The sequence below is a fragment of the Letharia lupina genome, assembly GCF_014066315.1.
Source record: "Letharia lupina isolate WasteWater1 chromosome Unknown contig_23, whole genome shotgun sequence".
Taxonomy (NCBI): Eukaryota; Fungi; Ascomycota; class Lecanoromycetes; order Lecanorales; family Parmeliaceae; genus Letharia; species Letharia lupina.
The window spans coordinates 849,392-868,408 of NW_023502992.1; the positions used below are offsets into that span (position 1 = coordinate 849,392).

General features: G+C 26.0%; 1 protein-coding gene across 1 annotated transcript; it reads left to right on the forward strand.

The window, feature by feature from the left end:
• Positions 1–12,242: 12,242 nt before the first annotated feature.
• On the forward strand, positions 12,243–13,731 carry HO133_006148 (uncharacterized protein; the record flags this gene model as incomplete). Its single annotated transcript, XM_037297049.1, has 4 exons — positions 12,243–12,295; positions 12,676–12,851; positions 12,912–13,391; positions 13,535–13,731. 4 exons carry the CDS (start codon positions 12,243–12,245, stop codon positions 13,729–13,731), a joined length of 906 nt encoding a protein of 301 aa, XP_037147623.1.
• Positions 13,732–19,017: the final 5,286 nt, after the last annotated feature.

Sequence of the window (19,017 nt, forward strand, 5' to 3'; positions counted from 1 at the left end):
TCTTAATAATTTTAAAATATTCTTATAAACGCTTTCTAATAAATCTTTATTTATAATTACTTTTTAATATTAATCTTTTAATTTAATTTTTTTAACTTTATATTATTATAATTTAAATATAAAAGCGTAATTTATTTATATAGATAGTTTAAATTTAATTAAGTTCGATTATAGTAGATAATTAATTTCTCGCGAGCTATTTTAAAAGCTTTAAAAAGTTTTTTTTTAAGAAACTCTCTTTCTTCTTAATTTTCCGAGCTCTTTATCTATATAATTAGATAAATAATTATAAATATTAAAAATATAATAAATTATAATCTTCTTTTCTTTATTTATTAATTTTATAAATTTATAAAAAGATCTAATAAGCTAAATTAAATATTAAATTTATTAAAAATTAATTAAAAATTATTTAGATATTTAAACTATAATTTCTATTTATAATTATTTTTTATTATTTAATCTTAAATAAATAATTAATATATTTTTTAAAAAGTATATAATATTAATATAAAGAAGTAAAGCGCGAATTAATATCTAATAAATTAAATTTTAATAAATCTTAATATTCTAAAAAAGCTTAAAAAAGCGTTTTTAATAATATTACTTTTTTTTAGAAAATTAATATTTATCTAATATTAAAATATTTTTATTTTAAAATTATTTAATTTATAATATAAAAAAAATCTTTTTACGCTAATCGCTAATATTAATATATATAATAATTTATTAAATTTTAATATAATTAATAATATAATAATTAAAATAATAATAAGAAATATTATATCTTTATTAAGATTATTAATAAATCGACTATATTTATTTAAACTTAATTTTTATTTTCTTTATTATCTTAACTTCTCTAAAATTCTTTATTTATTAAAATAATTTTAATATTATTTAAGAGTTCTTTTAAAGCTAATTAAATAATATACGCTATATAAAAAATATATTATAAATAATTTAAAAACTTAAATTTTTAATATTAAATAAATTTTTTACTATAAAAATAGAAAGATAAATAATTAAATCTTTAAAGAGTATATTATTATTACTAGCGTTATTAATTATAAATTTAAATATATAAATTTTAATCTTATATTTCTTAAAAATTAGATTAATAATATTTATAAGTTTTTAATTAATATATTTATTTTTAATATACTCGAAATCTATAAAAATCTTATATTATTACTAATTAATATTAATAAAAAAGATTAAAATTACTATAAAAAATTAATAATTATAAAATAATTAATAATATAAAATTAGAGAGACTTTAATATTATTAATTAATAAATTCTTTAATAATTTTAACTCTAGCTCTATAGCTTTTTTTATTAATTAATTCTTTATAATAAATATTAATTTTAATTATATATTAGAATCGAGATAGTATAAGAGTTATAGTATTTTAAGATTATTAATAATTATAAATAAAATATTAATATTTATAATCTAGCGATAAAATTATTTCGAGAAATCTTTATATATAAATTTTTAATTTTCTAATATTATAAGAGAATCTTAATATTATCTTTTCTAGAATAAATAGTAAATTAAATTTTCTATTTATTATTCTATTTATTAATAATTTATATTATCTAATTTAGAAATATATCTAATTTCTATAATTATTAATTAGATTTATTTATTATAAATTACTTAAATTAGATTTTTTAATATATCTTTTAAACTTAATATATATTATTATATTATTTATTTTATAATTTATAAATAAATAAATTAGAATCTTATTATAATAATAATAAATAATATATAATTCTTCGAAATCGATAAGTATATATTTATTAAATTATATTTACTTTTAAGATTTCTTAATTTTTAAATCTTAATAAATAGATTAATAATTGCTATTAGATTTAAATTAATTCTATATAATTTATATTATCTTTATTTATTATTATATCTATTATTTTTTATTATTAATATTAAAAAGAAAGTAAAGTTTATTATTATCTTTATATTAAAATATATTTATTAATATTTTATATTAAATATTATTAATTAAAAAAGTTAAGTTTACGCTAAATAGAGATCTAGATAATATCTTAAAATTAAAATATTTAAAAAGAAATTAAAAGAGATATATAAATAAATAAAATATTAGAAATAAAATAAGATTAATATTTAATATATAAATTCTATCTTTTTATTATAATAGAAATTTATATTATATTAATAATATATTATTATATTATTTTTAATATTTTAAATTAGAGATTAATTCTTTCTAATTAATATTATAATTAATAATTATATATTTAAAAATATATAATAACGCTAATATAGAATTAATATTTAATTTAATTAATTTAAAACTCTGATTAATCTAGCTATTAACGCTTTTCTACTTAATATAATATATATTTAATTTATTTTAATATTACTTATTTATCGCTATATTATTCTAAATATTAAAATTAAAAATTATATCTTTTTAATTAATATTTTAATTATTAATTATATTAATAAGAGCGTATATTAATATTTTAAAATTATTAAATTAATTTTATTAAATATTAATATAGAATTAAAATCTAACTTAAATACTCTAATAATTTAATTAATTAAATTAATTATTATTTAAATCTTCTATATATAATTATTAAATCTTTTATTATATTAAAATTATTTTTAAATTTTAAAATCTTTCTTATTAATATATCTTTCTCTTATTTAAGTAATATTATAATATCTTTTATTTAAGCGTTAAATTATTAAAGTATTATATTCTTTACTTTTAATTAAAAGATCTTATTTTTAAATTAATATTTTTAATCTTATAAAAATAATAATAAATTTATTATAGATAAAGATAAAAAAGAAATAATATCTTCTCTTATCTTTATAATAGAAGAAGAGAAAAAAATAAAAAAATAAATTATAAGTTATAAATAATTTAATATCTAAAAATAATAAATTAATAAAATTATCTTTAATAGATATATTACGTATATAAAAAATATCGAAATATATAAAATATAAAAGAGAGTATATATATATAGCTATAAATATTTAAAGTATATTTAAAATATAAAAAGAAGCGCTTATATATAGCTCTGCGATATATATTAATAAAAAAAAAGTTAATCTCTTTTTCTAATTAGCTTTTTAATTAATATTTAAATTTAATCTATCTTTAAATAATATTTTATTTTAATAAGATTTTAATTATATAATATTAATTAGCTCGATAATAAATATTTAATATTATTCTTTTTTAATCTATTCTCTTTTTTCTTAAAAATTCTTTCTATTATTATAATATTTATATTATAATATACTTATTTATTATAATATTATTTATATATAAAGAAAATAAAATTATTTTCTTTATATTCTATAATTAAATTAAATTAATAATATTATTTTTATAAAGTAAATATATATTTAATAATAATATTACTCTTAATATAGTAATTAATTATAATATTAATTATAATATTAATTATAATTTATTAATATATAGTATTATTATTTATTAAGATTATTAACTCGATAATCGCGAAAGTTTAGAAAATTTTTAATAATTTATTAATTACTAATTTAGATTTATTTAAATTATTAAAGCGAAGTAAAAATAAAATTTCGCGAAAATAAAAATTAGAAGATTATATATAAAGTTTAAGAAGTATAATTATAAATAAGAAAAGTATATAATTATATTAATTATATATATTTAAATTAAATAATAAATTAATTATATATATTAATTATATTATTACTAATTAGACTTTAAAGTTTATATATTAAAGAAAATTCGCGAATTATAAAAATTAATAAATTTAATTATTTTTTAAATTATATTTATTTAAATAATAAAGAAGATCTTAATTTATATAACTCTAAATTTAATTAATTCGCTTCGAATTTAAATTTCTATATTAGTCGTATTTTAAAAAATTATAAAAATAAAATTAGCGAGTAATTTTAATAATATAATTTATTTTTTAATAATTATAAATAAAGAAAATTATTAATTAATATCTAGCGGCTTAATTATATATATTTTATATAAAAAGAATTACTTTATAATTAAAAGATATATAACTTTTTAAATAATTATAATAAGATATAAATTTATAAATAATAATATAGTATTATTAAAGTTTAAATATAATTTTTATAAAAAGAAAATATATAATAAATAAAAGAAAAACTATTCTAAGTTAAGAATAAGATATTTTAATTATTATTCTATTTATTATACTTAATTAATAATATTTAACTATTATACTTAATCTAATAACTTTATAAATTTTATATTTATAAAATAAAACTTTTTAAATTAATTTAAATATAGATATATATTTATAAAAATGCTATTATTTTAATAAAAGAGATTTCTTATTCTAGAATCTATATTAAATTAAAGATTATATTTCTATATTCGATAGCTTTAATTCTTAAAGTTACTATTAATATTACGATTAAATTTATATAGTAATAGTATATCTTTCTTATTAGCGAGAATTTCTATATTTAATAGCTTTAATTTCTATAGTTACTATTAATATCGCGATTAAATTCGCATAGTAATAGTATATCTTTCTTATTAATAAGTATTTCTATATTTAATAGCTTTAGTTTCTATAGTTATTATTAGTATTATAACTAAATTTATATAATAATAATACGCCTTTTTTATTAATAAGTATTCTTATATTTAATAGCTTTAGTTTCTATAGTTACTACTAGTATCGCGATTAAATTTATATAGTAATAATATATCTTTCTTATTAATAGATATTTCTATATTTAATAGCTTTAGTTTTTATAATTACTATTAATATCGCGATTAAATTTATATATTAATAATATATCTTTTTTATTAATAAGTATTCTTATATTTAATAGCTTTAATTTTAATAATTACTATTAATATTATAACTAAATTTATATAATAATAATATATCTTTTTTATTAGCGAATATTCTTATATTTAATAATTTTAATTTTTATAGTTATTATTAATATCGCGATTAAATTCGTATAATAATAGTATATCTTTTTTATTAGCAAGTATATTAATAATTATAAATAGTTAAAATATAATAGAAAATAGTAGATAATTTTTAATAATATTCGATTTTAAATCTATAGCTTTTTTATTTTATTTAAGAATAAAAATATTTATATCTAGAATTTAAAATAAGTAAATTCTATATATAATTATTAAATATTTAGATATAAATCTTCTAATACTTCTTATTAAGCGTTTAACGCTTAAAAGAAGAATATTAATCTTTAATTATACTTATATAAATCTTTTAAAAAAAATTATATATTAATAGAAAGTTTTAATTTATATTAATTATAATTATAAAGATAATTATAATTATAACTTTAAATATAATTAAATATTTAAGTTATAAGACTTATTATTAGCTAATAAATAAGAGATTAAATTCTATTAATTATTCTATTTAATATCTTATTTATTATAAAAATATAAAAATATCTTTTAAAAGTAAATCTTTAAAGATAATAGTTAAATAATATAATATATATATAATATAAAATCTTATAAACTATACGCTAAAAGAAAAGCTTTAAAATTATAAAATTAATTAAAATTTAATAGCGATAAATCTTATATAAAGTTTAAGTTATAACTTATATTAGTTATATATAATAAGAATAATAATAATTAAAAAATTATACTATCTAGTTTTTATTAATACTTTAATATTATTAAAGTAAAAGCGATATCTATTAAAGTAATGGCGATATCTATTAAAATAGTAACGATATCTAATAAACGCTTTACTATAACTATAACTCTTTTAAATAAATTATTACTACGCGTAGTTTAAAATAATATTAGCTTTTTCGAAGAGCTATTAATAATAAATTAAATATATATAAGTTAAGCTCTTCGCGCGGTCTATCTATATATTAGCTTAAAGTTATTAATAAATAAAAAATAAATATATAATTTAATATTTATATTATACTTTAAGTATTATTATAATAATATTAAGTTATTTAAATAGAAGTTTAATATATAAAGAAGATAATCTTATAATAAGAAGGATTAATATAAAAAAAAAGTTTTAGAGAAGAGAGAAAGTTTAGATATCTATCGCGTATATTAAATATTTAAATTATTTTAAATTATTTAACTTAATTTAAATATTAATAAATAATATATTTTCTTTTTAATTTTAAAGATTTAAATTTAAGCGAATTATATTTATTAAACGCTATTATTTAATATAATTTTACTTACTTTTATAATATTTATAATTATTATTATAACTCGTATAGATTAAAAGATAAAATATTTAAAAGAGCGAGTTAATAAATAATTATCTTTATTTAACTTAATTAAAATAAAATTATTATAACTTATTAAAATTTTCGCGTATTTTATTTTTATTTTATTTTTTATATATAAATAATTATTTTTTAATTTAAACTCTATAATTAAAATAGTATATAATATATATTCTTTTTATTTCTAACTTCGATATTTATTAGAATTAATATATTTTTTAATAAAATAAGTATTAATTAAAATTAAGTATAGTTTAATATCTATAAATATTTATATAAGCTTTTTAATTTCTTTATATATATTTATTAACTTATCTTTTTATAATAATTAAAATAAAAAATATTAAATCTAATAATTTATTATAATAAGTATTAAATATTAATAATAATAATAATATTAAAGAGTTTTAATATAGATTAATTAAGTAATAATTAAGTTTTTAATTAAAATAAAAAGCGAAGAATAAATTTAATAAAAATAAAAATATTAAAAAATCGCGATAACGAATAAATATATTTATATTTAAAAAGAAATTAATTAAAAAAGTAAAGAAAGTTAATATTTTAATTATTAATTATATTATAATTTATAATAAATATAAAGCTAGATATATTAATATATTATAATTAAAATAAAAATAAACTCTTAAATAAATTAGATAAAATATAATAAATAAGTAATAAATAATTTCTAATTTTAGTTATTATTTTAATAAATTTATATTTTAATAATATTATATAAAAAGAATATATAAGCGTAATTTAGAGAAAGTTTAAAGTTTCGCTTTTTATATAAATTATTATATATATAAATAAAGATAAAAGTTTAGATTATAAGAATATAGATAATATTAAAATTAAATAAAATATAAATATTAAGAATAATCTTATTATACGCGCTAATAATTAAATAGATTTTATTTTTTAAACTATTTAAAAGCGTAATATAGAATTTAATAATAAGTTCTATTATAGTTTAAATATAATAGTATTAACGCGTTAGCTAATAAGTATTAAGCTATTATAAAAATCTTAAAATATTAAATATAATTACACTTAGAAGATAAAATTATAAATCTTTATTAATATATAATTAATTTAATATATAGTAATAAAAAGTTTATTATAAAAGCTACGCTATCTAAATTAATATTTTAATTTTAATTATTACTCTTACTATTATATAAATAATATAAAACTATCTCTTATTCGAATATATTTAATTTTTTATTTTAATTATTATTATAGATATTATTAATTCGTTCTAGAATTATTAAATATACTTTTATATATTTTCTATATCTTATCTTTTTTTTAATTAAATAATAATTAAACTTTAAATTAAAATAAATATTTAGAAGAGAAAAGTTTATAAATACTTAATTATATAATTTTATTTCTTTTATATTTTTTATAATTACTAAGATAATTAATAATATATAATTATATTTTATAATTATATATATAATAATTAACTAGTTTAATAATTAAATTATATAAAAATAAATATATTTTTATTTTTAATTTAAATAATTTAGCTAAGATAATTATAAGATTTAGATTCTTTTTTTATAATATAACTCGCTTTTTATATATTATATAAAAATAAATATCTATTTAAATAGAAATTATTAGAATTAATTATAAAGCGTAATAATAAAAGATTTACTCTTAAATTAATAAATTAGAAAGATTTCTATTATCTTATATAATACTTTAAAAGCGAATCTTTAAATATAATAGCGCTTTAATAGATTTTAATTAAATATAATTTAATAAATTAAATATTAAAAGAGAAGCTTCGAGATTATAAGATTAATTAATTTTTAATAATAATAAATCTCGCGTAAAGCTTAAGCTATAGCTCGCGTTAATTATATATAATAAATATAATAATAATTAAAAGAATATATAATCTAATTTCTATTAATACTTTAATACTATTAAAATAAAAGCGATATCTATTAAAATAAAGATAATATTTATTAAAGTAGCGATAATAGTAATTAAAGCGGCGATAATATCTAATTTATCTTTATTTTAACGCTATATCTAATACTTTAAAATAGTATTAGCTTTTTTAAAGAGTTATTAATAATAAATTAAGCGTATATAAATTAAGCTCTTCGCGCGATTTATTTATATATTAACTTAAAGTTATTAAAAGATAAAAGATAAATTTATAACTTAACGACTATATTATACTTTTAATAATATTATAATAATATTAAATTATTTAAATAGAAGTCTAATATATAAAAAAGATAATTTAATAATAAAAAGAGTTAATATAAAAAAGAAAGTCTTAGAGAGAAAGAAGAGAGAAAGAAAAGCTTAAATATTTATCGCGTATATTAAATTTTTAAATTACTTTATATTATCTAGCTTAAATTAAATATTAATAAAATACTTTCTTTTTAATTTTAAAGATTTAAATTTAAACGAATTATATTTATTAAGAGCTATTATCTAATATAATCTTAACTACTTCTATAATAATTATAATTATTATTATAATTTATATAGATTAAAAGATAAAAGATTTAAAAGAGTAAGCTAATAAGTAATTATCTTTATCTAATTTAGCTAACACTAAATTATTATAACTTATTAAAATCTTCGTATATTTTATTTTTATTTTCTTATCTTTAAATCTTATTACTTTTATAAAAATAATTATTTTTAAATTAAACTTTATAATAATATATTTAAAATAGCGTATAATATATATTCTCTTTATTTCTAATATCGATACTTATTAGAATTAACGTATTTTTTAATAAAACGAGTTTTAATTAAAATTAAGAATAGCTTAATATTTATAGATATTTATATAAGCTCTTTAATTCTTTTATATATATCTATTAATTTATTTTTTTATAGTAATTAAAGTAGAAGAGATTAAATTTAATAATTTATTATAATAAGTATTAAATATTATTAATAATTATAGCGATATTAAAAAAATTTAATATAAGTTAATTAAGTAATAATTAGACTCTTAATTAAAATAAAAAATAAAAGATAAACTTAATTAAAATAAAAATATTAAGAGATTATAATAGTAAATAAATATATTTATATTTAAGAAGAAATTAATTAAGAAAGTAAAGAAAATTAATATCTTAATTATTAATTATATTATAATTTTTAAAAAGTATAAAGTTAAGTATATTAATTAGTATATATAACAGAATAAGATAGGGCTAAGCTTGAAAACCTTGAATTTGTATGTGCAGCCAATCATCAATTCGATAGGTCTACGCTTTTTGGTTAGACACCGCGGGTAAATAAATTAGCGTCCGCAATCATCAAAATCTCGCCCTCTTACGCCTCCTCATCAAAAATTAGATGTACGTTGTTGACACATAAAATAACTTTTTTGTTTTCTATTAAAATTTTGAGGTTTTTTTTTTAAATTATAGAACGAAATGTGGGCTTTTAGATAAAAAAAGAATTTCTAAATTTAGTCTTATAATTATTAAAGCGCAAGGAATTCAAATATCGCTCATCAAAGTTCGCTCGACAGTCGGACAGCCCTAAATCCTAATCAGGTACACATTATTTAATTTTAGAATAACTTTTTTGTTTTCTATTAAAATTTTGAGATTTTTTTTTAAATTATAGAATAAAATGTGGGCTTTCAGATAAAAAAAGAATTATTAAATTTAGTCTTATAGATATTTAAAAGCAAGGAATTCAGATATTGCTCACTAAAGATCGCTTACTAAAATTTACTCGACAGCCCTAATCAAAAAAAATGGTTATGAATTTAATTCATAGGCCTTTACTCGTATATTATTATTATAATAAGAGTAAGCTCTTAAATAAATTAAATAAGATATAATAAATAAATAATAAGTAGTTTTTAGTTCTAATTATCGTTTTAATAGATTTATATTTTAATAATATTATATAAAAAAAGCACGCGAGCGTAATTACGAAGAAATTTAAAGTTTTATTTATTACGTAAATTATTATATATATAAATAAAGATAAGAGCTCGAATTAGAAGGAAATAAAAAATATCGAAGCTAAATAAGATATAAATATTAAGAATAATTTTATTATATACGCTAATAATTAAGTAGATTTTATTTTTTAAATTACTTAAGAGCGTAATATAGAATTTAATAATAAGCGCTATTATAGTTTAAATATAATAATATTAATACGCTAATTAATAAATATCGAGTTATTATAAAAATCTTAAAATATTAAACGCGATTACGTCTAGAAGATAAAATTATAAATCTTTATTTATATATAATTAATCTAATATATAATAATAAAAAGTTTACTATAAAAGTTACGCTATTTAAATCGATATTTTAATCTTAATTATTACTATCGCTATTATACGAGTAACGTAAAGCTATCTCTTATTTAAATATATCTAATTCTTAATTCTAATTATTATTATAGATATTATTAATTTATTCTAGAATTATTAAATATACTTTTATATACTTTCTATATCTAATCTTTTTTTTATATATCGCGAGAAGATAGCTTAAAAAAATATAGCTTATTATATTAAGCTATAATACTTTTAAGAGAATATTAAAAAATATATTAACTTTTCTAAATCGATAATTTAATAAAAAGGCTATAATTATAATATATATAATTTTATATTAGATAGTAATATTAAAAATATATAATAGATATATAAAATTATCGTCGATAACTTTAATTACGAAGTATCGATAAATTTTATATAACTAATATTAGAGAAAGATATACTTTTCTTATTACTAGTAGATATAGCTCGCTTTCTTTTATATATATAGAGTAATAAAATATAATTATATTTAATTCTATATCTTATTAATTTAACGTAATTATTAATTAGAATAATAATTAGAATAGCTACTTCTAAATATAGAAATCTTAATTAAAATATTTTATATATATATTATATTATAGTATAATATTATAGATATACTATATCGTAGTATATTTCATTAAGATTCTATATTATATTAGATATAAAATTATATAAATCTTAATAATTTATATTATATTAGAGTATAATATAATAGATTAATATTCTATATTATATTATATCTTTTCGACTAGTAAGTATATCGAATATTATTTAAATATATTATTATATTTTAATTAACGAATTCTATAGCTCTAAGAGTTAGAAAAAGAGATTAATTCTTTTCGAATATCTTATTTAAATCTTTTAATATATAATAAGATAAGTAGTAAATACTTATATTAAGAACGAGTTTTATATTTTATTATAAATAGTAATATATAATAATTAATATTTAATCTCTATAATATTTATTTAATAATTATAAATTAATATTTCTTTAATATAATATATAAATTATAATACGCTAGTCTAATTAGATTAAATCTTAATCGATATAAGATTTAATTAAATATTAAATACTCTTATATTTTCTCGTAAAGTACTCGATCTTTATTTTATTACTTTTATTTCTATATAATTATATAGTAATAGAGACTATATTATTAAATATAGTTAAATAAATAATATCTCTATAAAACACGCTCGTTTATAATAGTTTTATATCGTTTATCGATTAATAGAAGAAAAATAGCGAGAAGAAGAAGCGTTATATTAATTAAATTAATAATATTATTACGATAACTAATATCGAATAGAAGAAGAAGTATTAGAAGGTTAAAGGGTCTATAGAAATTATATATCAAATAAGAGTCGAACTTGAATAAGGGACTCCCTTAGAATAATGGCAAAGATCGGACGATAGCTATTTCAACGAATTAAAACCGTCCGATACTTGCCTAGGAGCTTAATTAACCAATCAGGTTGTAGTAAATATAGTGGTAGATATTTTTTAGTGCGGTCGTTTGGTCACATATGACTGTCAAATGACAAGGGAGGTCTGATCTGACGTTACGTATCATATGACAAATCCGCATGCCTAGCCGTAAAGATGTTACATGCAAAGAACAGCTATGCCGTAGCCAGTGGTATATCTCATATGATGTGAGACTTCGTATGGAAACATATCGAGATCTTTGCTGTTTCGAGTAGGAATGTCCTAGATGGATCGGAAGGTGATAAATTTCTTATTAGTTTGTCGAATACGGTAACCACGTCGTTTGATTGCTAATATTTGTGACGAGGGTATTTGTAAAAGGTTGGTACCGGGATCGGATGAAGTCATGGCCTTGCTCTCTGAGCCATCTCATATACATAAACAGGAGCATACCTGCCTGTATGCTGTTCCCTTATCATCTTCGATTATTCCAGCCCTAGCCCTAAGAACCTCTAACCGACGGTCTGTCATGTCTCCCAACTTCAACTCCAGCTATCCCTCCCGGATCCACAGTGCTCGTTACCGGCGCTAACGGCTTCATTGGAAGCCATGTTGCCGACCAGCTCATTCAAGCTGGCTACCGGGTGCGGGGTACAAGCAGAGACACGACCAAAACCGCCTGGATTACCGAGATGTTTGACAAGAGGTACGGCGAGGGCAAATTTGAAGCTGTGGTAGTAAAAGACATGGCAGAAAGTGGTGCCTTTGATGAAGCATGTAAAGGTACGCTTCTGGCACTCGGACTCGGTGGGCAATGAAATCACTGACTTGACCCATGTTTAGGCGTCTCCGGTGTGGCTCACGTAGCCTCCGTCCTCACTTTCGACTCTGACCCCAACAAGGTCATACCGACTGTAGTGAATGGAGCCGTGAACGCAGCTACCTCTGCTGCCAAACAGACCTCGGTCAAACGCTTCGTCTACACCTCTTCTTCAACTGCCATCACCGCGCCCAGACCCAATGTTGAGATCACAATCAGCACAGAAAATTGGAACAACGAGGACGTCAAGGCAGCTTGGGAACCTCCTCCGTTTGAAGCAAAAGGAGCATGGAGTCCATACGGCGCGAGTAAGACGCAAGCTGAGCAGGAAATGTGGAAGTTTGTGAAAGAGCATGAACCAGGCTTCGTTCTGAACGCAGTGTTGCCAAACACCAACATGGGAGAGATCCTTAGTGACAAGCGACCCGCGTCGTCAGGAGGGTGGGTCAGGAGTGTGTACAATAGAAACCTTAACGCCGTCAAGGACGTCCCTCCCCAGTGGAGTAAGACGTTTCCCAGCCCTTGGCCTTCTTATTCATACCGTTATTGGAGTCTTAAGACACGTTGCAGGAGTGGACTGACCCCCAAAACTGCTCCACAACTCGATTTGTACTTCAAAGCGGACTTGCTAAGCTGAACTTCGTAGTGGTCAATGTTAAAGATACAGCACGACTGCATGTTGCTGCACTTCTAGATCCAGAAGTGGAAAATGAGCGGATACTGGCCTTTGCACACCCTTATAATTGGAATGACGTTTTGGCGGTTTTGCGTAAAATCCACCCTGACAAGAACTTTCCGACGGACGTTGAGGATGAGCCGCGAAGATTTAAGCAAGTTGGATAACTCGAGAGGAGCTGCGCTCTTGAAGGCATTCGGCCGACCGGGATTCACTGGTCTGGAAGAAACTGTCAGGGAAAATACCGCGGGTCTTTAGGGCGCGAGTTCAATATTCCACCCAATCAGTTTCTGGTCAAGCTTACTTCCAGCTCCGCGACGCGTCTTTTGATCTGGCTGAAGCACCATGTCTACTTTTTCGTGGCGCTAAACATTGTGGTTCAATTAACCTTGATAGAACTGCTCGTGAACAGTGATCGATCCTTCTCATTCTTCGAAAAATGCCTTCTTTCGTCCTGTTAAAAAATTGGAAATGGTATGCACTCAATGGTCTCATATCAATGTAGAATGATTGTTCATTGTCATGTTCTATAAAGAAGTATGTAGTAAGGATGGAGGTGACTACCTATCTATGGTGTGAAGCCACGCTAAGGCTATTTGCCACCATAAGGCGTAGTCACAACACCTATTTGGAACTTAGTAGTGTGTAGAAATCCTGGCCTCCTATTGGCTGATTCCAACACTCCCACACAGTCCAAATGGTGGGCTGGAAACACTATTAGTTCCAACACTCCCACACAGTCCGAATTTGGGCTGCTCCCTATCCACTCTTCTTGAGTCCAATTTGGTTTATGAATGTGGCAAACTTGTCATTAGTAAGGGCCTTGGTAAGCCCGTCCGCAGCCATTTCATTTGTGGGAACCCATTCGAATGTGACTGCCCCCGTTTCCACTTGGTCCCGCACGAAATGCCATTGGATATCAATGTGCTTCGTGCGTGAGTGAAAGCGAGGGTCCTTTGTCAATGCTATGGCCCCCTGGTTGTCTGCTTTGATTAGTACTGGTCTGCCAGGTAATCCGAAGCCAATATCTAATTCGCTTAGGAGTCTGGTCAACCAAACAGCTTCCTTTGCTGCCTGAGTCTGAGCCATATACTCAGCCTCACAAGATGACAGTGCAATGGACTGTTGTCGTTTAGACGTCCAACTGACTGCCCCACCGTAGAGTAAGAACACATAGGCTCCAAGGGATCGACGGGTCTCTTGGTCCGAGGCCCAATCAGCATCCGTGTAGCCTTCCAATGCATCAGCCGTCCCATACGTGATGCCATGAGTTAGTGTTCCCTTTAGGTAACGGATGACTCGTTTGACGGCTGCAATGTGTTTCGAATTGGGGTTGTGATTGTATCGAGAAAGAATTGTGACGGCAAAACAGATATCCGGACGAGTCTGAATCATGGGGTACATGATCGATCCCACCATTGATTGGTACTCCTGAATAACTTCTGGTTTGGCCTTGTCGACCAGTTCCTCTTGTAGTTGAGTGCCCACTACCATTGGTGTAGGGGCAGGTGCACAGTTAGTCATGTTGAATCGTGACAGTACCTTCCTTAGGTACGTCGTTTGCGTGATTCGAACGGTTCTCTCCCTCCGATTTCTCTGGATTTCCATACCCAAATAATATGAGCATGGCCCGAGATCGGTCATGGCGAACCGTTTGTGCAGGTCTCGTTTGAGTTCCGATATCAGTTTTGATCCTTTTGGACCATAAATCTGAATATCATCCACATACACGCTAACGATGAGTCGTGTTTTCTCATTAACAAAGAGTGAGTGATCGGATTCGGTTGGTTTGAATCCTTTGGATACAAGGAAGTCCCGTAGGGTGAAGTACCATTCTCGTGGCGACTGCTTTAGGCCATATAGTGCTCTAAGCAGCAGACATACTTTGTTGCCTTTCTTCTCATACCCTTTGGGCTGTTCCACATAGATGGTTTCCTTCAGCAGTGCATTGAGGAATGCGGTAATGACGTCCATTTGCTCACAGTCCAGGTCGTAGTGTGCCATGATTGCAAACAGTACCTTGAATGACATGGACTTGACAACTGAGGCGAAGGTTTGGTCGTAATTGACGCCGTAGATCTGTTCAAAACCTCGAACTACCCAGCGTGCTTTGTAGAGGATGGAGCCATCAAGTTTCTTCTTTATCTTGTAGACCCACCTACCAGTAAGGACTGGCATATCCTTCGTCCTCGGAACAAGCTTCCAAGTGTCCATTGTGGCAAAGGAATTCATTTGCTTGTCCATGGCCTCCTTCCATTGTTTGGCATAGGGGCCAGCCATTGCCTGGTCATAGGTCAATGGCTCGAAATCGTCAATCTCCGCAGTGGCCTGTTGGCATCTCATGTCAGCTATTTGCTGGACAGCAGCAGCGAGGTCGAAGACGGGATCGAAGTCATGATGGTCTGGATCCTCATGACTCAGTGTGGCTTGCCTACAGTATAGGCGTTCCGATTCGAGGGTCTTATCACACTTGGTGTGGGCAATGGCCCTCTGGGCCCACATTTTAGTGTCACTCCATTTATCATTCAGGAGAACTTTCTGGGAAGGCATGGGAGTTCGTTTTGGTCGAGAATTGTATGTCGCATCGGGACATGGATCTGGGTGAGCGATAGGGCTACCTCGAGGTATCTCTTCAACGTCGTCGTCGTTGGATCCTTCTGGGCCCACATCACTATCTCCCACATCTCCGGCTTCTCCGGTTTCTCCGGTATTTCCATTGAAAAGGATATTTCTGATTTTGTCCATGTTGGTAGGGCCCGCGTCGGTGTCGACGACGGCCTCAGGTGTGTGTTGGTGCACTGTAGAGTCACCCCCTGCATCAAATACATCTACCACATCGTCACCAGTGGCCTCGGCTAGCCAATAGCCGGTGTCCGAGACCGCAGTGGTCATCATTCGTGATTCATCAAAATCGACATGGGAGGATCGTTCCACTTGCCGAGTGGCTGGATTCCACACCCGAAAGATATTCGTACCTTCGTAGCCAATCAGGTAGCACTTCTTGCTACGTTCATCGAGCTTCTTACGCTTTTCCTTAGGTATGTGTACCCAGGCAACGCAGCCGATGATCTTCATGTGTCCGAGGTATGGTTGTTCGCCTGTCCATGCCTCGTGTGGTGTCATGCCCTGAAGGCGGGTGGTGGGACTCCTATTCTTTTGATACACTTTGGTATGAAGTAGTTCTGACCACAAATAGCGGGATAACTTCGAGTCAAAAAGCATGGCCCTCACCCCATTCATGACAATCCGGTTTTGTACCTCGCTAAGTCCATTTTGCTCAGGCGTGTAGGGTACGGTAGGCTCCCATATGATTCCGGAGTCCTTGAAGTGTTCTTTGAACTCACTATTGATGAATTCGGTACCATTGTCCAGACGGACTATCTTGACCTTGCAACCGGATTCGTTTTCCACCTGAGTTTTCCAGTCACGGAACAACTTGAAGGTCTCGTCCTTGTGCTTATACGTGAAGCACCAGGTCCGGAGGGTCGCTTGGTCGGTTAGAAGCATGTAGTACTTGGCCCCATTGATGGACGGTACGTTGAAAGGTCCTCCCAAGTCCATGTGGATCTTACCGAGTTTTTCGAGTACCTCGTGTTGTACTCTTCTTGAAACCTTTCGTGTGGATTTGGCCTTGGAACAGGCCTCACATATTGGTCTGACCCGAGGTTTCTGAGTCAGTGTGATGCCCTTGCTCATGTTGACCAGTCTCTTAAGGTCCGCCTCGTTTAGGTGTCCCATTCGACGGTGCCATAGCTCGACAGCTTCCTCGTTGAACATCAGGCTTGTTGTTAAGGCCCTCATGTTCTCCTGAATAAGCACCGAAACCTTGGCTGTAGACTGTGAGATGCTGAGGATGTAGGTATTGTTTACCTTCGGAGCGCTACCAATGAGCTTGCTACCTTGAAGGATATGGCAGTCGTCACCAAGGAAGGTGATTCCAAATCCTTTTCGTGTGGCCTGACTGATCGAAAACAGTCCGCATGTGAGGTCCGGAACATGTAAGACTTCACTGACTTTCACGATGTTGCTGGATCCATCCTGCAATAGCCATTCCATTTCGACTGTACCGCGGCCCTGCGTCCAAACGGTAGTCCCATTGGCTATCATGACACCTGCACGGTATGGCTGGTAGTCGGTGAACTCGTCCTTGTCGAAGAACATGTGGTTAGTACAGCCTGAGTCCATCATCCATTCGTGTGTGGTAGTAGGTTGACTATCCACATGTGCTGCATAGGAGAGAAAGTGAGTTGAGGATTCGTGTGACAATTCGTCAATTATTTCGTCCTCTGGAGAATTGGGTGGAGAGTCAAGGATATTTTCAGCCTCCCGGCTTGCCTCACCACCCAATTTTGGGCTGGCGTCAAGCTGAGGTGTTAACTGATTCCCTGCGTTCTCCCATGGTTCTTGCGATTTAGCCATTTCGACTAAGAGATGATCGAGAGACTCAATTTCGAGCTCTTTGTTCATCACCCCTTCACCTGATTTAGGTGTTGAGCTGTTGGCTGGGTAGCCCCAATACTCTTCGTCTCCCACAGCATCCCCACCATCGATTATGGTGTGGGCCATTGCTGAAATGTGAGTGTGGTTTTGGTCCACGAAATCGTCCGGCCTATTGGTTGTATTGGCCACATTCGCTTTGGGCTTGGAGTTCGAATTGTTATTGCTGTTATTGTTGTTATTGTTGTTTCGAAATCGATCAGGTATCTTTTCGTTATGAAGGGTCCAGCAGCTATACGGCCAATGCCTCTTCTTGCTTCCATTTGGTAGTGGTGGGCACTTTGGACACTCAGGTGCGTCACCTGATCCCTTGTAGTAGGTACTATTCGGGTTGTTTGACGGGGGATTGGAGTTGTAGTTGTTGTTTCCACCGTTGTTTCCACCCCGGCCTTGTCCTGAAGTATTGCCCCCACGTCCTGAATTGTTGTTACCTCTGGAGGCCTTCTTGTCCTCCTGTTCCTTGTGGTATTTCTTCATGGCAACGGCCATGGCTTGTTCCTTGTTGTCTCGCTTGAGGAGACGGTCTTCTTCGTGAAGAAGTGTGACAATTTTGTCAAAGTCTGGCATGTCATCAAGTTGTGTGACAAGACGGTGTACGAAGTCCTTGTACTTTCCGTCCAAATTGTTCAACAACAGGGCAACAAGGATCCATCCATCGATTGGAGCTCCCATACGCTTGAGGTCCTTGGATTTTGTACGTATGTTGGCAATGTAGGTCTCAATCGAGTTGTTGCTGTTGGCCATGGTGGTGTTCCATAGTTCCTGCAACTTCGTGAAGCGAAGTACGAATCCGGAGTCGGTGTAGTCGGTTTGGAGTCTGATCCACCTTATCATGGCTACCTCCTCGTCTTCTATTGCTTCGGCTGGTTTGTCCTCACACATCGAGTAGATGAGTTCCGATGCTTGGTTGTTAAGGTCCTTCCAGGCCTTCACCTCGGCATCGTAAGTCAAAACCT